The 19,966-nt window shown below is 39.8% G+C and overlaps 1 protein-coding gene across 2 annotated transcripts in view; it reads left to right on the top strand.

Annotated features, from left to right (window-relative positions):
* The first annotated feature begins 2,434 nt into the window (after nt 1-2,434).
* Nucleotides 2,435-19,966, top strand: part of fam3c (FAM3 metabolism regulating signaling molecule C) — a 44,181-nt gene continuing 26,649 nt past the window's right edge. Inside the window, exons 1-2 of one of the 2 annotated variants that reach the window (XM_012959082.3) lie at nt 2,435-2,611; nt 15,206-15,252. In XM_012959082.3, coding sequence (XP_012814536.1) covers nt 15,240-15,252 — 13 coding nt within the window. In that variant the 5' untranslated portion in view covers nt 2,435-2,611; nt 15,206-15,239. 2 annotated transcript variants of the gene reach the window in all.

The raw sequence follows: 19,966 nt of genomic DNA, 5'->3' as shown, positions 1-19,966 counted from the left end.
GCACAATCACAGCAAGCAGGCAGGTGGCATTTTGTGGGCACTGTTATTAAAGGAACAGTTCAGTGTAAAAATGAAACTGGGTTAAATAGACTGTGCAAAATAAAAAATGTTTTAAATATAGTTTGTTAGGCAAAAATGTAATCTATAAAGGCTGGAGTGGGTAGATGTCTAAAATAATAGCCAGAACTCTACTTCCTGCTTTCAGCTCTCTAACCTCTTAGTTAGTCAGTGACTTTAGAGGGGCACATGGGACATAAGTTTAGTTAGTTTGCATTTGAATCTGACCTGCATGCTCACAAAATAACTGAACAGTTATGTCCCATGTGCATGAAAAAACAATTTTAAAATAAAATCACTGTGATTTTAATCAGATTTAATCAGTACCAACACTATTTACTTTGCAAGATATGCAGGTTTATAGTTTAGTCCCTAAATTGTGCACAAAACATGCAAGTAGCCCTTGACTACACCGTGGAAAAAAAACAGATTACTATTGGTATATATCACCCAAAAATCTGGCCCTAGTTTTCACATACAATCCTGGGATCCTCTTATGCCTGAGCAAAAAAAAAACCAAAAAACCTAAGGCCCCCAACACATGTGGTGCTTCTCACCCAGCGAGCGATCTCGCGGTCTGATGAAGCGGCGGACAATACCTGCCCCTTCAACCACAGCATGTAAAACAAGTTACATGTGGTGAGGATGAGCATGTGGAACGATGTGTTTTACATGCGCCAGCTGAAAGGAATGTGAAGGGACAGATATTGTTGGGTGCTTAATTGCCTGTGGGAGAGGTTTCCCACAGCAACCATGTGACATGGCTCTAAAACCTTTAAGATTATTTTTAGTCAGTATCACCAATTATCTTTTTCTAAATTATCTATTGTCACTGAATTGTGAGAAATCTGGCCCTAGTTTTCACATAAAACACATTGGACCCTCCAATGCTGCTGTGGAACAAAAGAGACCAAAAGTAATATTTAATACAGTTACTGTATTGTAGTATTGCACTTTTTTCGCCCTAAATTGCTAATAATTTGCCCCTTGTTTGAACAAATATACAGGGACCTTCTGATGCCACATAAAAAGAGCCTTAAAGGAGACATATTGGATAAATGAAAAACCCATAATTTTGTGGGCAATTATAAATAATATATGGTGTTGGTTTCACTTTGGGCTAACCCTATCTGTACAAATGGCCCCTTTATTGGAGCTCCCTATAGATCCTATCATCTACCCACTGTCCTCTCCTAAATTAGCCATGTTATACCTCCAACTGTTTGTAGGGACCCATAAGGTTAATATTACCCTATGGCTTTAAACCCTACAACTTCCTTAGTTTATGCTGTTATTGGGCCAAGACCCATGTATCTAGTTTATCCTTTGCACTTTTGGGTCTTCCTCTTTGGCTGCCTCTGTGTCTCCGGTGGAAGGTCCACTGAACCTGGGATCAACAGGGCCCCAATAAAGCCATCATTTACCCTAGAGTCATCACCTACTCTCGTGAAGTCGGGGACAGGGACCCCGTGAACAAGGACCAGTTAGTTACTCTTGTCGAATACTTTCTAGGAAAGTGAGATAGAGAGGGAAGGAAGCAAGAGCAGTTTTGGCTCCACCATGGAAAGCAGCTGGAAGTACCCTTCCATACAGGCACTGCTGCCTTAGAATAGGGCATAATTAACACAGTTAAGACATAGGAGACAGGCAGTAGCTAAACCCTAATCCACAGACGGCTGTAGGACTCTTAAATGTAAATGTATTCAACCTGAAGACTAAGACATCTATCCTGACTGCTTCCATAGGGGTGCCAAGCTGACCTGGTGCATTTACCCCACCCAGTCTCCCAAAGAGGTGGGATAAACAGGTGTGCATCCTCTCTTGCTGTCCTCCGGCAGTACTATCATATAACATCTGTTTTGTGAGTATTATCAACCCTGCATCTTTATTTGTCTCAGGTCTATTGTTTAACTGCAAGAACCTTATGGCTTCCATCATTTTTGCTAATCCACAATGCACAGCTCATTGAGTTGTAGTTGCACTACATCCCTGGTTACTTCCATATAGCGAGGGACCATACTGAAGGATTGAGTGCCACGTACCCCATGCTCTAAACCTTTTTATGTCTTACAGCCAAATAGGGGTTACACGTTCTTCCTCCTCTGGCACCGGCAGAAACTGCATGGATAGCAAAACGAATGACTTCTAATGAACCACTGCGAGCAGATATTCGGTTCGTGCCCACACACCGTAACAAAGAATAAATGGGCTTTTTGTTCTCCGACAAAACTAGTAGCTGCGAGCAGAAAAACTACAACGTGTAAGCAGTTTTCAAAAGCCCAACGTACAAAGCACAGACTCCCTCTTGTTTCTGCCTAATGCTTGTGTGACACTATAAGACTTCAATCCTTGCTCGCCACGCCCCCAAGGCTACGTGAACGTCACCGCGCTTATGTTGATTGGCGTTGACGTCATAGTATCGCGAGTGGAGCGTTGTGATGTTGCTGAAAGTGTCCGGCAGGAGCCAAGGTGCTCGACATTAACGTCGCTGCGGGACTTTTAAACAGCGTTCCGGGTGTGCTGGCTGTGTTAAGACAATCGCGACTGTTGGGCGGTATGCGAATCTCCAGAATATCTCTTTTTTTTTCAAGCTCAGTTAAATGTTTTCGTGACACTGTATGTAAAAAAAAAACCATTATACTAAACCAAGCTAAACTTTCTGTGCTACAACCTCAACATTTTCTGACAATACCGAATTTTGTGCCGCCAGCTGGTGCTGACACGACAGAACTAATTTCGGGCTGCTATGATGTTGCCCCTAGGGTTACAGGGGGTTACCCCACAATTAGCTTTTTTCATCATTTAGGTTAGTTTAATCCTTAGAAACTTTTGCAACATACAGTAAATAATTTAAAGTTTTAAAGTTATTTGTAAATGCAGTTGTAACTAAAAGCAATGTTTTTTTTTTTTATATCTGTTCTTTGCTTTTGAGTCTTGAAACAGTTTAGCGGCAGAAGTCAGTGTTTCTCCAGGTGTGTTCATTTGTTGCCTTTTGCACAGTTATCTGCCCCCACCCTCAATGCTCTATAATGGGGCATGTCAACATCTACCTGATCGGTAGGGAAACTACTTGGGCCAGAGGTAGGCAGCTTTGCCCCTCAAGATGGCAGCACCAGGAAGTAAAAGGAAACTGCTGATATGTCTAACCAAAAATTACAGAATAGAAAGTGTTCTTTTTTTTGTTTAAGGAATGGAAAGATATGGAATATTAGAAAAAAGGGCTTCTTAACTCAGCACAGTCTAAGCATGCCTTTTAAGATATGTTTTGCATGGTATAGTGATGCTCTCCACTTTCACATTATTTCTTGTGACACAAGAAACACTTGTTTTTGGGGATTTATTATAGATGGCAGAAAGGTTTGGGACATAATGAAATTTTGGTGTGTTGCTTATTTTCAACTTTTGTTACTCACTATACTGCGTAAGACATTGTTTTATAACAAGCTATCCTACAAATGTTTAATACATGGAAAATGATAGACCGCACTGGCCTAAATTATCCAGACCTCTGTTCTCAGTTGGGTCTCTTGTCAAGTCCCAGACCAGCACCAGTACAAGGAGGGTTGGATAGTTGCTGGGCCAGTGATGAGTTTGGCCCACTTGCAGCTGTTGCAGTGGGCAATTGGTTCGGCCAAGCCCAGGTTTCAGACTGTTTCCATTTTATTTATTAAAGCTTTGCTGGTCTTTGTGTTGCAATTTGAGTTTCTTGATCTAGATTCTGCAGTTTTTGAGATTTAAATATAACAATCATCTTTTCAGCTCTGGCATATTGTAGAAATCAATGGGAAATAGTTATTCTCAAATTTGCAGTATAAATAATTGTCTTTTTCTTCTTGAATGCTTCAATGCCTTAAACGACTTGAAAATGCAAATAATGCTGCGATTCTAGTGAATTACCATACCACAAATAATTTATATTTCATCGTCTATAAGTCTGACAAACAGGTTTATTGGATTAACAGTAACATTAAAGAAACAGTAACACCAAAAAATGAAATTATTTTTACGGCGTTAAAGTACAATGTACTACACTGGAAAAACCAGTGTGTTTGTTTCAGAAACACTTCTATAGTTTATATAAATATTTTGCTGTGTAGCCATTCAGGTGTAAAAACTAAACCCATTGTATTCTATAGCGCTAATCTGCTATGTATCCTGTGCCCTTTCTCCTTTTTCAGATTGAATTACTACCCCATAGCTACACAACTGCGTGTTTATATACAATACAGTAGTGTTTCTGAATCAACCACACCAGTTTTACCAGTACAGGGTAACATAACATTATATTGGAATGACTTAAAATGCTGTCATTTTTATTGTTACTGTTCCTTTAAGTATAACCATCATTATATAACTTCACATTTTGACTCATCAAGTGACAAGTAAAAAGCTTAAAACAATATCGCGTAAAAGGTTTATTAGAATAGATTTTCTTTAACATATTAAAGAGGATGTATAGTCACCCTATTAAATTAAGGGTTTCTGTTTGAATCCCTAAAAACAATTAAGTTTCCAGTGTATATGCATTATTGTTTTCTTACTGTTGTAAAGCAATTACTGATGTAAATAATTTGGTTTCCTCCACTGCCACAGACAGCCTCAGTCAGCCCCTGCTTGAAATCCAACGTAAAGTGATTGGTCTCTTACTACACAGTCCTCGGTGTGCAATCAGAAGCAAGTATGCTCGCCACACAATGTGTGTTCTCTTTTCCAACAAAGTCCAGCTGCACTGAGTGATCAGCAGGGGCAGCAGCTGCCCAAGGCTGATACCCCATGGGTACTGGGGACTGAAAAATGCCGGAGCAGGCACACGCTGTGATTATCTGTGTTGAAATGTGAGAGAAACGTCTGCATTTCAGAGTGTATATCTGACGCAATCTTTCCAGGTGCAGGTAAAGAAGAAAGCTGAATATGGGTTAGGGGCTAATTCTCAGCCTCTGTTTTTCCGCAGGCCAAGAATCCGCCTAGTGTAGCATCAGTCTTAGTGGGTAGGACTAGCTGGGGCTGTTGGAGCTAAGAAAATCTGATAATTTATCAATTTTAACAGTAATAATGAAAAAAAATAACTATTGCAAACATATTTTTGGTGTGAATTCTCTAAATGGATCACCTATCCCCACTGCAGTTAATATCATCCTCTAGCTTATGTTTGTAATGCTGCCAGCCAAACATGATGCTGCAAGCTCAGCGCTACAGACAAAGGATAAGTTGTGCTGGAGCCTAATGCATATAAGGTTAACGGTACATGCGTCGTATTTACATCAGTGTATAGAACTGATTCGCACCTTCTACCACATGTATGTGTGCGCATTGACTGGCATGGAATTAGCTTGTCATCACTAAGCAGGTTAATCAGAGATTGATTATTGCTTAGGGGGAATCAGCAGCATATAAGTGATAAGTGCATACAACTTTTAAACATTTGTAAATATTTATGTCATTGCGGTTGGTGCAGATTTTGTGGATCACCTATCCCATTACCTTCCTATCGCAAAAGTCACTTTTAATTGATGGGTGTATAGTTTGCTGAAATAAATGCGTTAATATGAATCTTTCTGTTGGAAGTTTTAGTTGGTTCACTTTCTTACCACTGACAAAAGGTGTTAAGTGGCACTTGATGAGTATATATTTTTAAAGGAACACTACACTATATTACTCTTTTTATTTTGTTTCTTGTTTTTATTTTACCCATTTGCTAGGGAAGCATTCCTTTGCTAGGGGGTGGCAAAAAAGATCCTCTGGAGATGTGGTTAATATCATCCTCTAGCTTGTCCTTGTAGTGCTACCAGCCAAACATGATGTTGCAAGCTCAGTGCTGCATACAAAGAAAAAGTTGCGTTGGAGCCTAATGCCTGTAAGGCTAATGGTACATGAGTCGTATTTTCTAGCATATTTTGAAAGCTTAGGTTGTCATGAAAAAAAATCATATTGTTTTTCTGCGTAAACTAAAAGAACCCAAGGAAAGGCCCCTAAAGCGAAAGAGGACAAAATGTTCAAAATGTGTCTGGCAATAAAAGTTTTATAATTGACCAAATCGGCTGGCAGTGAAAAGGGTTAATCTACGTTATATTCACATCTAAAGAAATAATGTTCTGTTAGAAAACACAACTAATAAATACAGAATGACACAGAATTTTTTATTTCCCTCTCTTCATCTTGCTGCCAATCCTCTTGCTAGGAATTGTTGCTCAATAGGGCTTGGAGGTGTAGCCAGTTAAAAATAGAGTAGGTGTATGTTTTATTCACAAAACCAATAGAATCGCATGTGAAATGTAAACATACACACCAATTAACCTATTTTCCAAGCAGCAGTGCCAGCAGCTGTTCTAGCAAGGGAATTGGTAGCAGTGCGAGTGAGATGAGCTAAATTAGCAGAGGAGCACTTTAAGAATAAATACAGAAATAGCATTTTTAGTATACATAAATATACAACATTAAGATACAACATGTCGAACTCTGCTACTGCTGCTTCTCATTCATTTCACTGTGAAATGCAGCTTCGGAACTGGTGTTTTTCAACTTGAATTTACTAACCAGACTTTGATGGCTCTGCAGTCTGAAGTCTGCTGATGTCCATTACTGTGATTTGAACCAGAAGATATCACACAGGGAGCCTTATATGCAGTACTAGCTATAGACAGGATGCTCAGATTTCCTCAGCAACAAACATGTTTCTAGGCAACACATTTCTCCCTTAGGGTTACATATAACCTTAAAATAGTGCTGGGACATTGGTACTTTTAGCTTCTATCTACAGCTCACAAAGTGCTACACACAGTAAGAAAGCACCACAAGAGATATTTTCTGATTGCAATTTAAGGCCACCTATGACATAAAAATTGCTGGTTAACAGAACTTGCACTCAAGCTGGGTGATAAGACATTTTTAGGCAGAGCTAATTAAGCTGGCCATTCACAGTAAGATTTGTTCAGTTGGCAAGGCAGGGGAGGCCTGTCGGGGGGGGGGCATAATCGGGCACATAAGCTGCTGAGTCGGTCTTAAGAACCCGAATCGGCAGCTGAAATCTGCCCGTGTATGGCCACTTTTAGTCACCTGCAATAGAATACAAACAAGAAAAGGAAAAAAAAATTTTTGGTGTATGTTCACAGTTATACATAGAATAGCTCACCAGTATATACGTGGGTTTTGGGTGCAAATGCCCCAGACCTACAGCTTGAGAAGAAGATATACTTCAATACATAAGGCAGGCCCTCCCGGATCCCACGAGCAAGGCAGTAGTCGATAAAAACAAAGAAGCTTTATGGTAGACAATTAGACTGCATAATATCCTTTCGTGTTTCATGCACTTGGCACTTAATCATAGGCTAGAAAACAGTATGCAGAATACACAATATATACCCCATATTCACCAATCACAAATACAGGCTCATTATCCAATCAGATAAAAGGGGATGAACTTTAAAAAACAAAAAACAAATAACAAAAAATATAATGTAAATACATATGTACATCTGGGTTATGAAAATTATACAGCATTACAGGCATGCTATTCATAATACCAAGAGACATCGAAAGCAAACTTTAGTCCCCAGTATAAATATTCATTTTACATCTCTCTTATTTAAAAGGATAGATAGGTTTCTACCTCTAGGACCCAATGTGACACGTTCTATTCCTATTACTAAAAGAAAGTTGGAATTACCTTCAGAACAGGAAGAAAAATGTTCAGAGACATTTGTCCCTTTTTGCCACCTTATGTCCAATAAATGTTCCCGAATGCGTTTTTCTAAGCATTCTGGTAGTTTGACCCACATATTGCTTCCCACATTTCGTACAAGATAACAAATACATAAAATTTTTTGAAAAGCAATTAATATACTGCTTAACGTAATATTCTCTATTTGTAGAACCTATATGTTTTGTTTTAAACCATTCCATTGTTGCCCTGGCTTTATGTTTAGGGTTGTTGTCCTGCTGGAAGTTGAACCGCCGCCCCAGTCTCAAGTCTTTTGCAGGCTCCAAGAGGTTTTATTCCAAGATTGCCCTGTATTTGGCTCCATCCATCTTCCCATCAACTCTGACCAGCTTCCCTGTCCCTGCTGAAGAGAAGCACCCCCAGAGCATGATGCTGCCACCACCATATTTGACAGTGGGGATGGTGTGTTCAGAGTGATGTGCAGTGTTAGTTTTCCGCCACACATAGCGTTTTGCATTTTGGCCAAAAAGTTCCATTTTGGTCTCATCTGACCAGAGCACCTTCTTCCACATGTTTGCTGTGTCCACCACATGGCTTGTGGCAAACTGCAAACGGGACTTCTTATGGTTTTCTGTTAACAATGGCTTTCTTCTTGCCACTCTTCCATAAAGGCCAACTTTGTGCAGTGCACGACTAATAGTTGTCCTATGGACAGATTCCCCCACCTGAGCTGTAGATCTCTGCAGCTCGTCCAGAGTCACCATGGGCCTCTTGGCTGCATTTCTGATCAGCGCTCTCCTTGTTCGGCCTGTGAGTTTAGGTGGACGGCTTTATCTTGGTAGGTTTACAGTTGTGCCATACTCCTTCCATTTCTGAATGATCGCTTGTAGCCTAAGCCTGCTTTAAATTTCTCAATAACTTTATCCCTGACGTGTCTGGTGTGTTCTTTGGACTTCATGGTGTTGTTGCTCCCAATATTCTCTTAGACAACCTCTGAGGCCGTCACAGAGCAGCTGTATTTGTACTGACATTAGATTACACACAGGTGCACTCTATTTAGTCATTAGCACTCATCAGGCAATGTCTATGGGCAACTGACTGCACTCAGACCAATGGGGGCTGAATAATTACGCACACCCCACTTTGCAGTTATTTATTTGTAAAAAAATGTTTGGAATCATGTATGATTTTCGTTCCACGTCTCACGTGTACACCACTTTGTATTGGTCTTTCACGTGGAATTCCAATAAAATTGATTGTGCACAAAAGGGGCCGAATACTTTTGCAAGCCACTGTATGTATATAACACTAATAATGGCACCCAAGATGAGCAATTTCTTACAGTTGGGAGTTATTCAATATAGACTGACTTCCTCCTTCACACCTCTGTATAAATACCTGGATGTACCTAAGGGCTCTGGCTCACGGGGAGATTAGTCGCCCACGACAAATCTCCCTGTTCGCGGGAGACTAATCTCCCCGGGTTGCCATCCCACCGGCGGAAATGTAAATTGCGGAAGTTTCCTCTCAAGTCAGTTTCCGCGATTTCACTGAAATCGCGCCACCACGTATGCCATCCTACCGGCGATTTAAATTTTCGCTGGTGGGATGGCAATCCAGGGAGATTAGTCGCCCGCGAACAGGGAGATTTGTCGCGGGCAACTAATCTCCCCGTGTGCCAGAGCCCTAACAGTGTGTACTCAGTGTTTGCCTAGATGCTAATCTTTATAAGCATCTAGGAAAACACTGTGAGTCAGTTCAAACTAATTACTGCTTGCCCTTTGTGCACAACTGATTAAAGGTCCCATACACGGGCCGACTATAGCTGCCGATATCGGCCCCTTGGACCGATTCGACAGCTAATCAGCCCGTGTATGGGGAGAGCAGAGCGGCCTGGCCGACCGATATCTGGCCTGAAATTGGCCAGATCTCGATCGGGCAGGTTAGAAAATCGTTGATGCGGTCCCCGATCTGACTGCCCCATTGCTGCCCACATAATACGATCGTTTGGCCCCAGGGCCAAACGATCGGATTATTTTTTTTTTTTTTTACCTAAATGCTCCCCGATATCGCCCACCCGTAGGTGGGGATATCGGGGGAAGATCCGCTCGCTTGGCGACATCGCCAAGCGAGCGGATCTGCTCGTGTATGGCCACCTTAACTCAGCAAGACAATATACCTGTATTTGGGACAGGGTAGGGCTTACTGCTGGCAGGTTTAAAAGACAAGGAAAGCTCTTTTCGTTGGGGTGAATATAATGCCTAGATTTGTTCTGCAGGCCATTGCTCCTTTTTAGGAAAAAAACTTCCCCTGCATAGGGTTCTTTGAACCACAGTGCCACAGAGCCAACTTATCCCACTGTCAGATATAGCGTTGCACAGTAGAGTGAAATTGTCTGACTGGGAGACAAGTAAGACAAGTGTAGACATCTACAGACCTGTATCATACTCTGTTATTGCCCACATATAGCCATACAGAGTGACTTGAGTGAAAGAGTCATAACTCACTATTATAGCCAAATATATGTAGCCTAGGTCAACTTCACTGCCTGATATACTTTATTAGTTCTTAATTACCTGTTGATGGTGCAAAACTTACCAATCACATTAAGGCTCTTAAAAATGTATACTGAGCTCATAAGTGTACTTTAATATGAGTTTTTATACTATTTGTTGTACTATTTACCCTAATAAAAATAACCACATTAAAGGAACAGTAACACCAAAAAAATGAAAGTTTTTTTAAAGTAATAAAAATATTATGTACTGTTGCCCTGCACTGGTAAAATTTGTGTGTTTGCTACAGTAATGGATTATCTGCCAAGTGCCTGTGACTTTTCTCCTTTGCATGACTGCCCCGTGGCTACACAGCAGCTTTGTTTATATAAAGTTTCTTAGGCAAACACTCCAGTTATGCACTTTCTTATACACTTTTTGGTATTACTCTTCCTTTAAAGGAGAAGGAAAGGCTAGTAAAGAGTTAATCTCAACCTGCAGGCATACCTTCAGTTGTCTCAATAGTGCCCTTAAAGGAGAAGGAAGGCTAGTAAAGAGTTAATGTCAAGCTGCAGGCATACCTTCAGTTGTCTCAATAGTGCCCTTAAGTCTCCCCATATTTCTCCCGTTCAGAAGATCAGAAGCCAAACAGGAAGAAAAAACGCTGAGCTGTGTAAAGAAACTTCCCATAATGCCTCACTCCTGCACAGACACCCAGACCAAGTGAATATGCTCAGCTTCCTGCTGATTGGTTTTAGATCCACATTCCTAAGGGGGGGAGTGAGTTCTTACCATTCTTGAGGGAGGGGGAGCAGGAGAGAGCAGAAAGCTGGGTGTCTCTGGCACAGGAATTACAGACACAAGACATTTTTTTTCAGAGAAGTCAGTGCAGCGTTTCTGTAAGTGCTTATGGCTGTATTTACATAGACCTTTCTGATAAAGCTTACTTAGTTTTTACCTTTCCTTCTCCTTATTATATACTGTGTGGGTTGCATTTAAACGTGTGGATTCTTAGTATGTCATCTTGGGTTCACTTTACGTTTTTGACTGATCACATTAGCATGTAGTACATGTTGTTTTTTTTTTTTTGTAATTATTTAGGAGAGCTGCGCTATATTTTTATGCTTTCTTGCTTTTTTGAGCTTTTAAAGTGTGGGGTTCAATAGAGCCAGATTTGTCTAGTAGCTGGAAAACACTTGATTTCTTCCTTTGACACTACATACAGACCAGTGGTCATATGTGTATAAGTATAACCATATTGGGCTTGTGTCCATTAGACATAAGAAAGCTTGTTTCTTAAGCTCTTGTAATTTCAAATTACAGGTATGGGACCTCTTATCCAGAATCCAGATAAGGGATCTTTCCGTAATTTGGGTCTCCTGCCTTAAATTTACTAAAAAAATTATTTGTACAGTAATTAAACCCAATAAGATTGTTTAACCTCCTATAAGCTATAATAATTATAGCTTAGTTGGGGTCAAGTACAATTTACTGTTTTATTATTACAGAGAAAGGGAAATCATTTTTAAAAATGTGAATTATTTGATTAAAATGGAGTCTATGGGAGATGGTCTTTCTGTAATTCAGAACTTTCTGGATACAGGTATAGGACCCATTATCCAGAATGCTCGGGACCAAGGGTATTCCGGATAAGGGGTCTTTCCATAATTTGGATCTCCACACCTTAAGTCTACTAAAAAATTAATAAAACATTAATTAAACCCAATAGGATTGTTTTGCATCCAATAAGGATTATTTTTATCTTAGTTGGGATCAATTACAAGGTTCTGTTTTATTTCTACATAAAAAAAGGAAATCAGTTTTAAAATTCTGAATTATTTACTTATAATGGAGTCTATGGGAGACAGGCTTTCCGTAATTCGGAGCTTTCTGGATAACGGGTTTCCGGATAAGGGGTCCGATACCTGTAATAGGTTTCCAGATAAGGGGTCCGCAACCTGTTAGCTTTTTGATTCAAAAGGCAGTTAATATGGAGTAACTGCTATAATGTAAGACAAAAATGCTGTTTCTGATATAAATTAGAAAACAAGGAAATTGCACATCTGTTCTTCAGAAACAAAAGGCAAATTACACTAAGGACTAAACTCCACTAGTGCTTTACACGGACCAACAAATCGCACGCAACAAATCACATGTAGTCATATGACAAATCTACTAAATAAAAGATACTACTAAATCTCATGCTATTGCATGGAGGATCAGATTAAATCTGTTCCACCAAATCTGATGAAAAACACTCGTGGAGTTTAGCCCTAATACACCATTTTCCATTGTCTTCAGCTATGCATAAGCACTTAAGAATCTAATAAATATGTTAATTTTTTAAAATGCAATTACAGTGCATTTTAGAATGTACATTCTGGTCTTTGTCTGAGCAATTAAAATTGAATACACATGCATTAAAAAAAAAAAAAAAGGACTAACCTTGCATGTGTAGTTTTTATTGCAAAGTTACATGGGTTTGTGAAAGCTGTAGTGGATCCATGGTAAGATGTCTAAGGAACCTTCGGTCTTGTTGTAGGGGAATTTTTTTCTGACTTCTGTTGGTTTTCTTATAGGGATATGCCAAATCCTAGCAGGTTTAATATTAGCTGAACAGAATTTGAACCTTTTAAAGTAGAAGGAAAGGTAAAAATCATTGGCGGAGTGATCTTTTACCCCAGGCTGGTGCTCCTGTTAGGGGACAACCACACCAACCCGGGGTAGCTGCAGCGAGTTTTTCCTCTTCCTTTTGTTTCCTGAATACTGGGACCTAACATTTTCCTACCCCCCAGTGACTTTCCTTCTCCTTTAGGGCTCTGTCACACGGGGGAGATTAGTCGCCCACAACAAATCTCCCTTGTCACGGACAACTAATCTCCCCGAACTACCATCCCACTGGCGAAATTTTTAAGTCGCCGGTGGCACATGCTGCGCAGGCGATTTCGGCAAATCGTCGAAAATGCCTCGCGAGGCAACTTCGGCGATTTGCCGAAATCGCCTGCGCAGCGTGTGCCATCCCACCGGCGACTTGAAAATTTCGCCAGTGGGATGGCAATTCGCGGGCGACTAATCTCCCCATGTGCCAGAGCCCTAAATGCCGTGTGACTTTACCCTATATGTATCAGGCAATGCGGACTCTGCAGTACCCGGAGATTTTACATTTGACGGTCTCTGATATTATCTGTGTTGACTCAGGGTTAAAAACATAATTAAATGTTTCTCTTATTTTTTTGGCATGATTCAGGTATCTGCTATAGTGAGTACTGTTATGCTTTAAATAATTATTAAAGTCCAAAACACAAAGTGTGCAGTTTTATTATAATTTGAACAAAACACCATGTAAACAGCTTACTTGACTTAAGTGTTTAATCAGCATAAACTTATAAACATAATTTGACAGATGAAAGCCTTCTGTCTCGGTTGATACTGAGCGAGTATGTCATGACAACCTGCTAGATGTTGTATCAACTGAACAATGGGATAAATACCTTAACTAGTAAAAGGGAAGAAGCTAATTAACTTGAGCTCGGAGCCTTTTTTGTTCTAGGTAAATTAAAAACATGCAGGCGGTGTTTGAAAAAACTGCCAGTACCTGGTAGGAAGAAAGCAGGGTTTGATTCAAAGAGGAGGGTCATATGCCTGCGGGGACACAGCCTGCTCATATGTTGGTGAATGGGGTCCTACAAAATTCCATCACAGAGCAAAGGCAGTTTCTGGTGTGTGTGTGTCCGTCCTCGTCCTCCCCCCCCCCCCCCCCCCCCCCCCCCCGTCTTAAAGTGGCTGTTCACCTTCAAATTATGTTTTTAGTTTGATGTAGAGAGTGATATTCTAAGACAGTATGCAATTGGTCTTCATTTTTTATTTGCGTTATTTAAGTTATTTAGCTTTTTGCTCAGCAATTCTCCAGTTTGGAATTTCACCACCAATATGGTTGCTACAGTCTAAATTACACAAGCAACCAAGCAGTGGTTTGAATGAGAGACTAGAATATGAATAGAATAGGGCTTTAAAAGAAAACAAGAAATTAAAAAAATAAGAATAACAATTACATTGTGGCCTCACAGAGCAGTTTTTTGGCTGATGAGGTCAGTGACCCCCATTTGAAAGCTGGAATGATTCAGAAGAAGAAGGCACATAATTAAAAAACTATATGAAATAAAAAATGAAGATTTAATAAAACATTAATAGGAATAGGCTATTCTGTAACATATTAAGAGTTAACCTGAAGATAAACCATGCCTTTTATATTTGCTGGCAGAAAAACTGCCTATATCATTAGCCATATAATTTCTACATCCTTCTTCTATGTAGAAATAAAACAGTACCATGTAATTGATCCCAACTAAGATATAAATAATCATTATTGGATGCAAAACAATTCTATTGGGTTTAATTAATGTTTTATTGATTTTTTAGTAGACTTAAGGTATGGAGATCCAAATTACGGAAATACCCCTTATCCAGAATACCCTTGGTCCTGAGCTTTCTGGATAATGGGTCCTATACCTGTATTATGTAATGGAACATTCATGTGTTTTACACAATATATCTACTTATATAATATATGAAGTAACATTCGTTTTTGGTTCAGTATTTTTCTGAAGTTTTTGTAAAGAATATGGTATTTGGAATTCTGGACATGTTTACATTCTTGCCTTTTTTACAAGCTACAAATAGGAATTTATCTGGCTCTAGGCATAATTGCAGTTGCAATTCAACTTGAAGTAGTGGTTGGCCTTCCAACCTTTTTTGTCACTTTTTTATTTTTTTCTGGTAGTTCACCAGAATTAATGATTTTGTAAACTTCAGGCCATGAGCTAGTGAGCTAATGAGTTAATGACTCCGATCACTTATTGTGTGTGACATAGAATCAGGGGGAAGCCCCAGCTGGCCTTATGTCCTATGCATGTGCATAACGAGCAAGCTTGTTTTTAATTTGTGTTTTATTTTATATAAATCTTAATCATCATTTTTTTTTTTTTTTTTTTTTTAGGTGATCTGATTTACCAGCTTGCCACTAGACCATCATGAGGATAGCAGGTTGGATTTTCTTTTATTTTATATGCAGTGTGTGTATGCACGTTATAGTTATTAGGCTGATGGCAAATGGAGTTTTGAACACTGCCATACAGCTAAAGACAAAATGTCACTGTTTGCCTGTCACAACTCATAGGGGCTGATTTACTTACCCACGAACGGGTCGAATGGAGTCCGATTGCGTTTTTTTCGTAATGATCGGTACTTTGCGATTTTTTCGTATGTTTTGCGTAAGTTGCGCATTTTGCGTAGCGTTAAAACTTACGCGAAAAGTTGCGCATTTTTCGCGTAAGTTTTAACGCTACGCAAAATGCGCAACTTTTTACGCAACTTTCGTAATGGATACGAAAAACTCGCGTTTTTACGCAAAAATCGTATTGGATCCGAAAAATTCGTACAGAATCCGAAAAAATCGCAAAACATACGAAAAAGTCGCAAAATATTCGTTTTCAAGTCGGAACTTTTCCAATTTGGGTCGGATTCGTGGGTTAGTAAATCAGCCCCATAATGTTATAAAATTAAAAAAACCCTAGTTGATGCACACAGGGTGTTGACATGCAAACCATCAAGTGTGCATTGTTGCATGGATGTCCTTTTTAATTGTTAAATGTATGTCAGCCAGGATACTTTCTGTTTAAAGTGGACCTGTCACCCAGACATAAAAAACTGTATGATAAAAGTCCCTTTTGAATTAAACAGTTAACGCACCCAAACCCATTATAAATGCATTTAAAAAGCCCAGCTAGCAATTATATATCGCCTGCCCCGCCTCTATGCCTTAGGTATACCTTACTTTAACGTTACATTCGGCACTCGCTTTCCCTCTCACCATCTAATTGTTTAGCCAGGGCATGGGCGTGTGCATCAGGTCCCCCATTCTGGTACATACAGAAGATTTTAGGGTGATACAAAGCTTTTCTTAATAACAGTGTTCACAAAATGGCACCTGCCTGCTTGCAGTGATTATGTAATTTCAAGACTGAAGGAACCAATATTTCTATAATGTATAAAGTGCTTGACAAATACAATAAAAAAAGAACTTGGAATTATTTCTTAGGGTGACAGGTCCCCTTTAATATCATTAACAACCATGACACGTGAATAAGGTCTTATTGACTACCTCTGTTTTCCACCAGACTATGTTGTTTATAAATATGTTGCACCTGTCATAATTGAGTACCAAAATATCAAAATAAATGTCAGATCTTCTGGAATCTTCACAATCATTATGAAGAAGAGAAGGATATTTCAAAATGGTTTTCAGTCAAAAAAAGTGATCTAAAAGCTGGCAGCCAGTGTAATGGACGTGATTTGTGGACCTAAAGAACTTGGTGAAAGCAGTGAGGTTGGATGATCGCTTGCTGTGTGATGGCATTCCATTAACCTTTTTAGTGCCATAGGACGTAGATTCTACGTCCTAGGTACCAAGGGACCAAAGTGCCATAGAACGTAGAATCTACGTCCTACAGCACTAACGGGTTTACAAGCGCTGCGCTCGCTTTTAAAGCAGCACAGCGCTTGTAAAGCCTGCACAACCCCCTAGGCAACGAGCAAGTAATGTCATACTCACCGATCCGGTCCCCCAGCGCCGCCGATCCGGTCCCTCAGCCAATGACAGCAGTGGACACGCATTGATGACGTGTCCACTGCTGTCCCTTTAATTGTCGCCGCCCCCGCCGTCGCCTCTTCACTCCTGCTGCCACGTGAGACTGCTGGAGCCCCCCTGCTGCCTTCCTGCTGGATTGGTCGCCCTGATCGCCTGCCTGCATTGTGTAAGCTGAACTACAACTCTCTAACCACTGTTTATTTTGCTTATTTCTATCTCAACTGTCTAAAATTTTTTTTTTTCCATTTCTTCTTCTATCTTTGTCATTATTACACTTTTACACACATACACACTTATTTACAACTTTCCCAAGCACACACAGACACTTACACACACACTTACACTTACACTTTTTTTTTTTTTCTTTTCTTTCTTTCTTTGCTTTCTTTGGCAGTCTTTTTTTTTTACTAAAACTTTATTTCTGATCTTGCTCTATAATTATCTGATTTATTTGGTTGCATTTTAGTGTTTTTTTTGCATTTTCATAATTGATTTCTGTTTTTTAATTATTCTATTGCACTGTAACTTTTTTATTGCTATTGGGTGCTGAATTTGCAGTGACGTTGGTGGATCCAGGGCTCTGACCACCAATTTCATTGCAATAATTGTTCTTCTGTTGGTTTGAGTGGTTTTTATTTGAATTTACTGATTTTATGGTGTTTTATCTTTGCATTGTTCTTTATTGTGTATTTAGTGCCCCAAAAAGGTTGCTTTTGCAGTGACATTGGTGGATCCAGGGCTCTGACCACCGATTTCATTGCAATTATTGTTCTTTGATTGCTTTTAGTGGTTTTATTCCATTTTAACTTCATTTGATTTCAGTTGTTCTAGAAAGGTCCAGAGGTGCTAAGATTGTTCTGGTAGTTTCTATTGCCAAGGGTTAGGCTGATGCCACACATGGCGTAGGGCTGATTTTTTCAGCAAGTGGAAAAACGCTTGCCGAAAATTCAGCCCTACGCCTGCTACTTGTGCCTGCACCCGAATGAATGGAATACGCTTGGGTGCAGGCACATGTAGCCGATATACGCATGAAAACGCGAGACTTTGCATTCTCGCGCGTTTTCATGCGTATATCGGCTACATGTGCCTGCACCCGAGCGTATTCCATTCATTCGGGTGCAGGCAAAAAAAAAGGGGTGCATAGAGTGCAGCCCCAATATTATGCATTTTCAGGTTTGGCGGCCATGTACTTATGTGCACCCATACATATGGGGTATCGTTTTATTCAGGGGAACTTGCAGATTGATGGTTAGTAAGTTTTTGGTAGTTGCCATGGAGATTTTGGGGAGAAATCTAGGTTTGTACCTGGTTTTTCCTTGATTTCTGACCAAAGTGCTGACTTCTGCAAGGGACTGTGGCCACAATTTTCCATGTAGAAAGAGAAGAGTGGTGTCTCTGAATAGCTGAAGGTGTGCACTTTTTGGAAATATATAGTTTGCGGGGGTTATTTCACAGGTATGGGGGTGTTTAGACTAAATAACGGCAGATAGAGCACAGCCCCCCCTTATGCATTGCCCCTGTTTGGGGGCATTTGGTGGCCACGTCTTTATGTGCACCCATACATATGGGGTATCGTTTTATTCAGGGGAACTTGCAAATTGAGGTTTAGTAAGTTTTTGGTAGTTGCCATGGAGATTTTGGGGAGAAATCTAGGGTTTTTTATCTGGTTTTTTCTTGATTTCTGACCAAAATCTAGGTTTGTATCTGGTTTTTCCTTGATTTCTGACCAAAGCGCTGACTTCTGCAAGGGACTACGGCCACAATTTTCCATGTAGAAAGAGGCGAGTGGCGTCTCTGAATAGCTGAAGGTGTGCACTTTTCAGAAATATATAGTTTGCGGGGGTTATTTCACAGGTTATGGGTGTGTTTAGACTAAATAACTGCAGGTAGAGCACATAGAGCACAGCCCCCCCCTTATGCATTGCCCCTGTTTTGGGGCATTTGGTGGCCACGTCTTTATGTGCACCCATACATATGGGGTATCGTTTTATTCAGGGGAACTTGCAGATTGATGTTTAGTAAGTTTTTGGTAGTTGCCATGGAGATTTTGGGGAGAAATCTAGGTTTGTATCTGGTTTTTTCCTTGATTTCTGACCAAAGCGCTGACTTCTGCAAGGGACTGCAGCCACAATTTTCCATGTAGAAAGAGAAGAGTGGTGTCTCTGAATAGCTGAAGGTGTGCACTTTTCAGAAATATATAGTTTGTGGGGGTTATTTCACAGGTAGGGGGGGTTAACACTGAAAAACTGCAGGAAGTGCACATAGAGCGCAGCCCCCACATTTTTAGCTGTAATTGCCCTTGTGCATTGCCCCTGCTTTGGAGTGTTTGGTGCCCATGTCTTTATGTGCACCCATACATACGGGGCATCATTTTATTCAGGAGAAGTTTGTCTTTCAAATTTGCCTTTGTTAGAAAATTTTTATGAGATTTTTTTTTGTCAAATCCACATTTGATCATGCGTCCAAGTTTACGTTTTAGAAAAAAAAAAAATGTCATAAAAAGTTCCAAATTTCACAATGCACTGACAAAAGATATTTGGCTTTTGAGTGAAAACTGCTTTGCACCTAGAAACCTGAAGGTCTGTAGTTTCTAAAGATACCAAACATGAGGGGATATTTTAGATTTACATATAAGTTATGCTGCATCAACTGTTACAAGCGCTTTTCCGCTTTGTTCTGGTGTGATATTGTACTAAGTATTGCTTTAGTTTGGGGGTTACTTCTGGACAGGAACTGTGGGGTACCACCACATATTTGGTATCGTTGGACTTGGGAGTATCAGGGCTTTTACAAACAATAAAAAAAAGTGTGTAAAATTAACTTTTCTATGGAAAAAAACCTCAAAATATACAGAAATTTTTCATAATTATTTTTTTTTTACATATTTCACCCAAAATACACATCATATCTCCAGAAAAGTTATAAAATTTGGTATGTATGTCGAAGCACAATTAGTGACGAAAAAAACGAGATATAATTTCCCTAGTTTCATGGAGGTTTTCCTACCAAAAAACATTGTTAAAGTGAATGAGTACAAAATGCTTAAAGGAACAGTAACACTAAAAAATGAAAGAGCTTTAAAGTAATAAAAATATAATGCACTGTTGCCCT

This window comes from Xenopus tropicalis, chromosome 3 (assembly GCF_000004195.4).
Source record: "Xenopus tropicalis strain Nigerian chromosome 3, UCB_Xtro_10.0, whole genome shotgun sequence".
In the NCBI taxonomy this organism is placed as follows: Eukaryota; Metazoa; Chordata; class Amphibia; order Anura; family Pipidae; genus Xenopus; species Xenopus tropicalis.
This window is presented reverse-complemented; position numbering and strand designations above follow the sequence as displayed.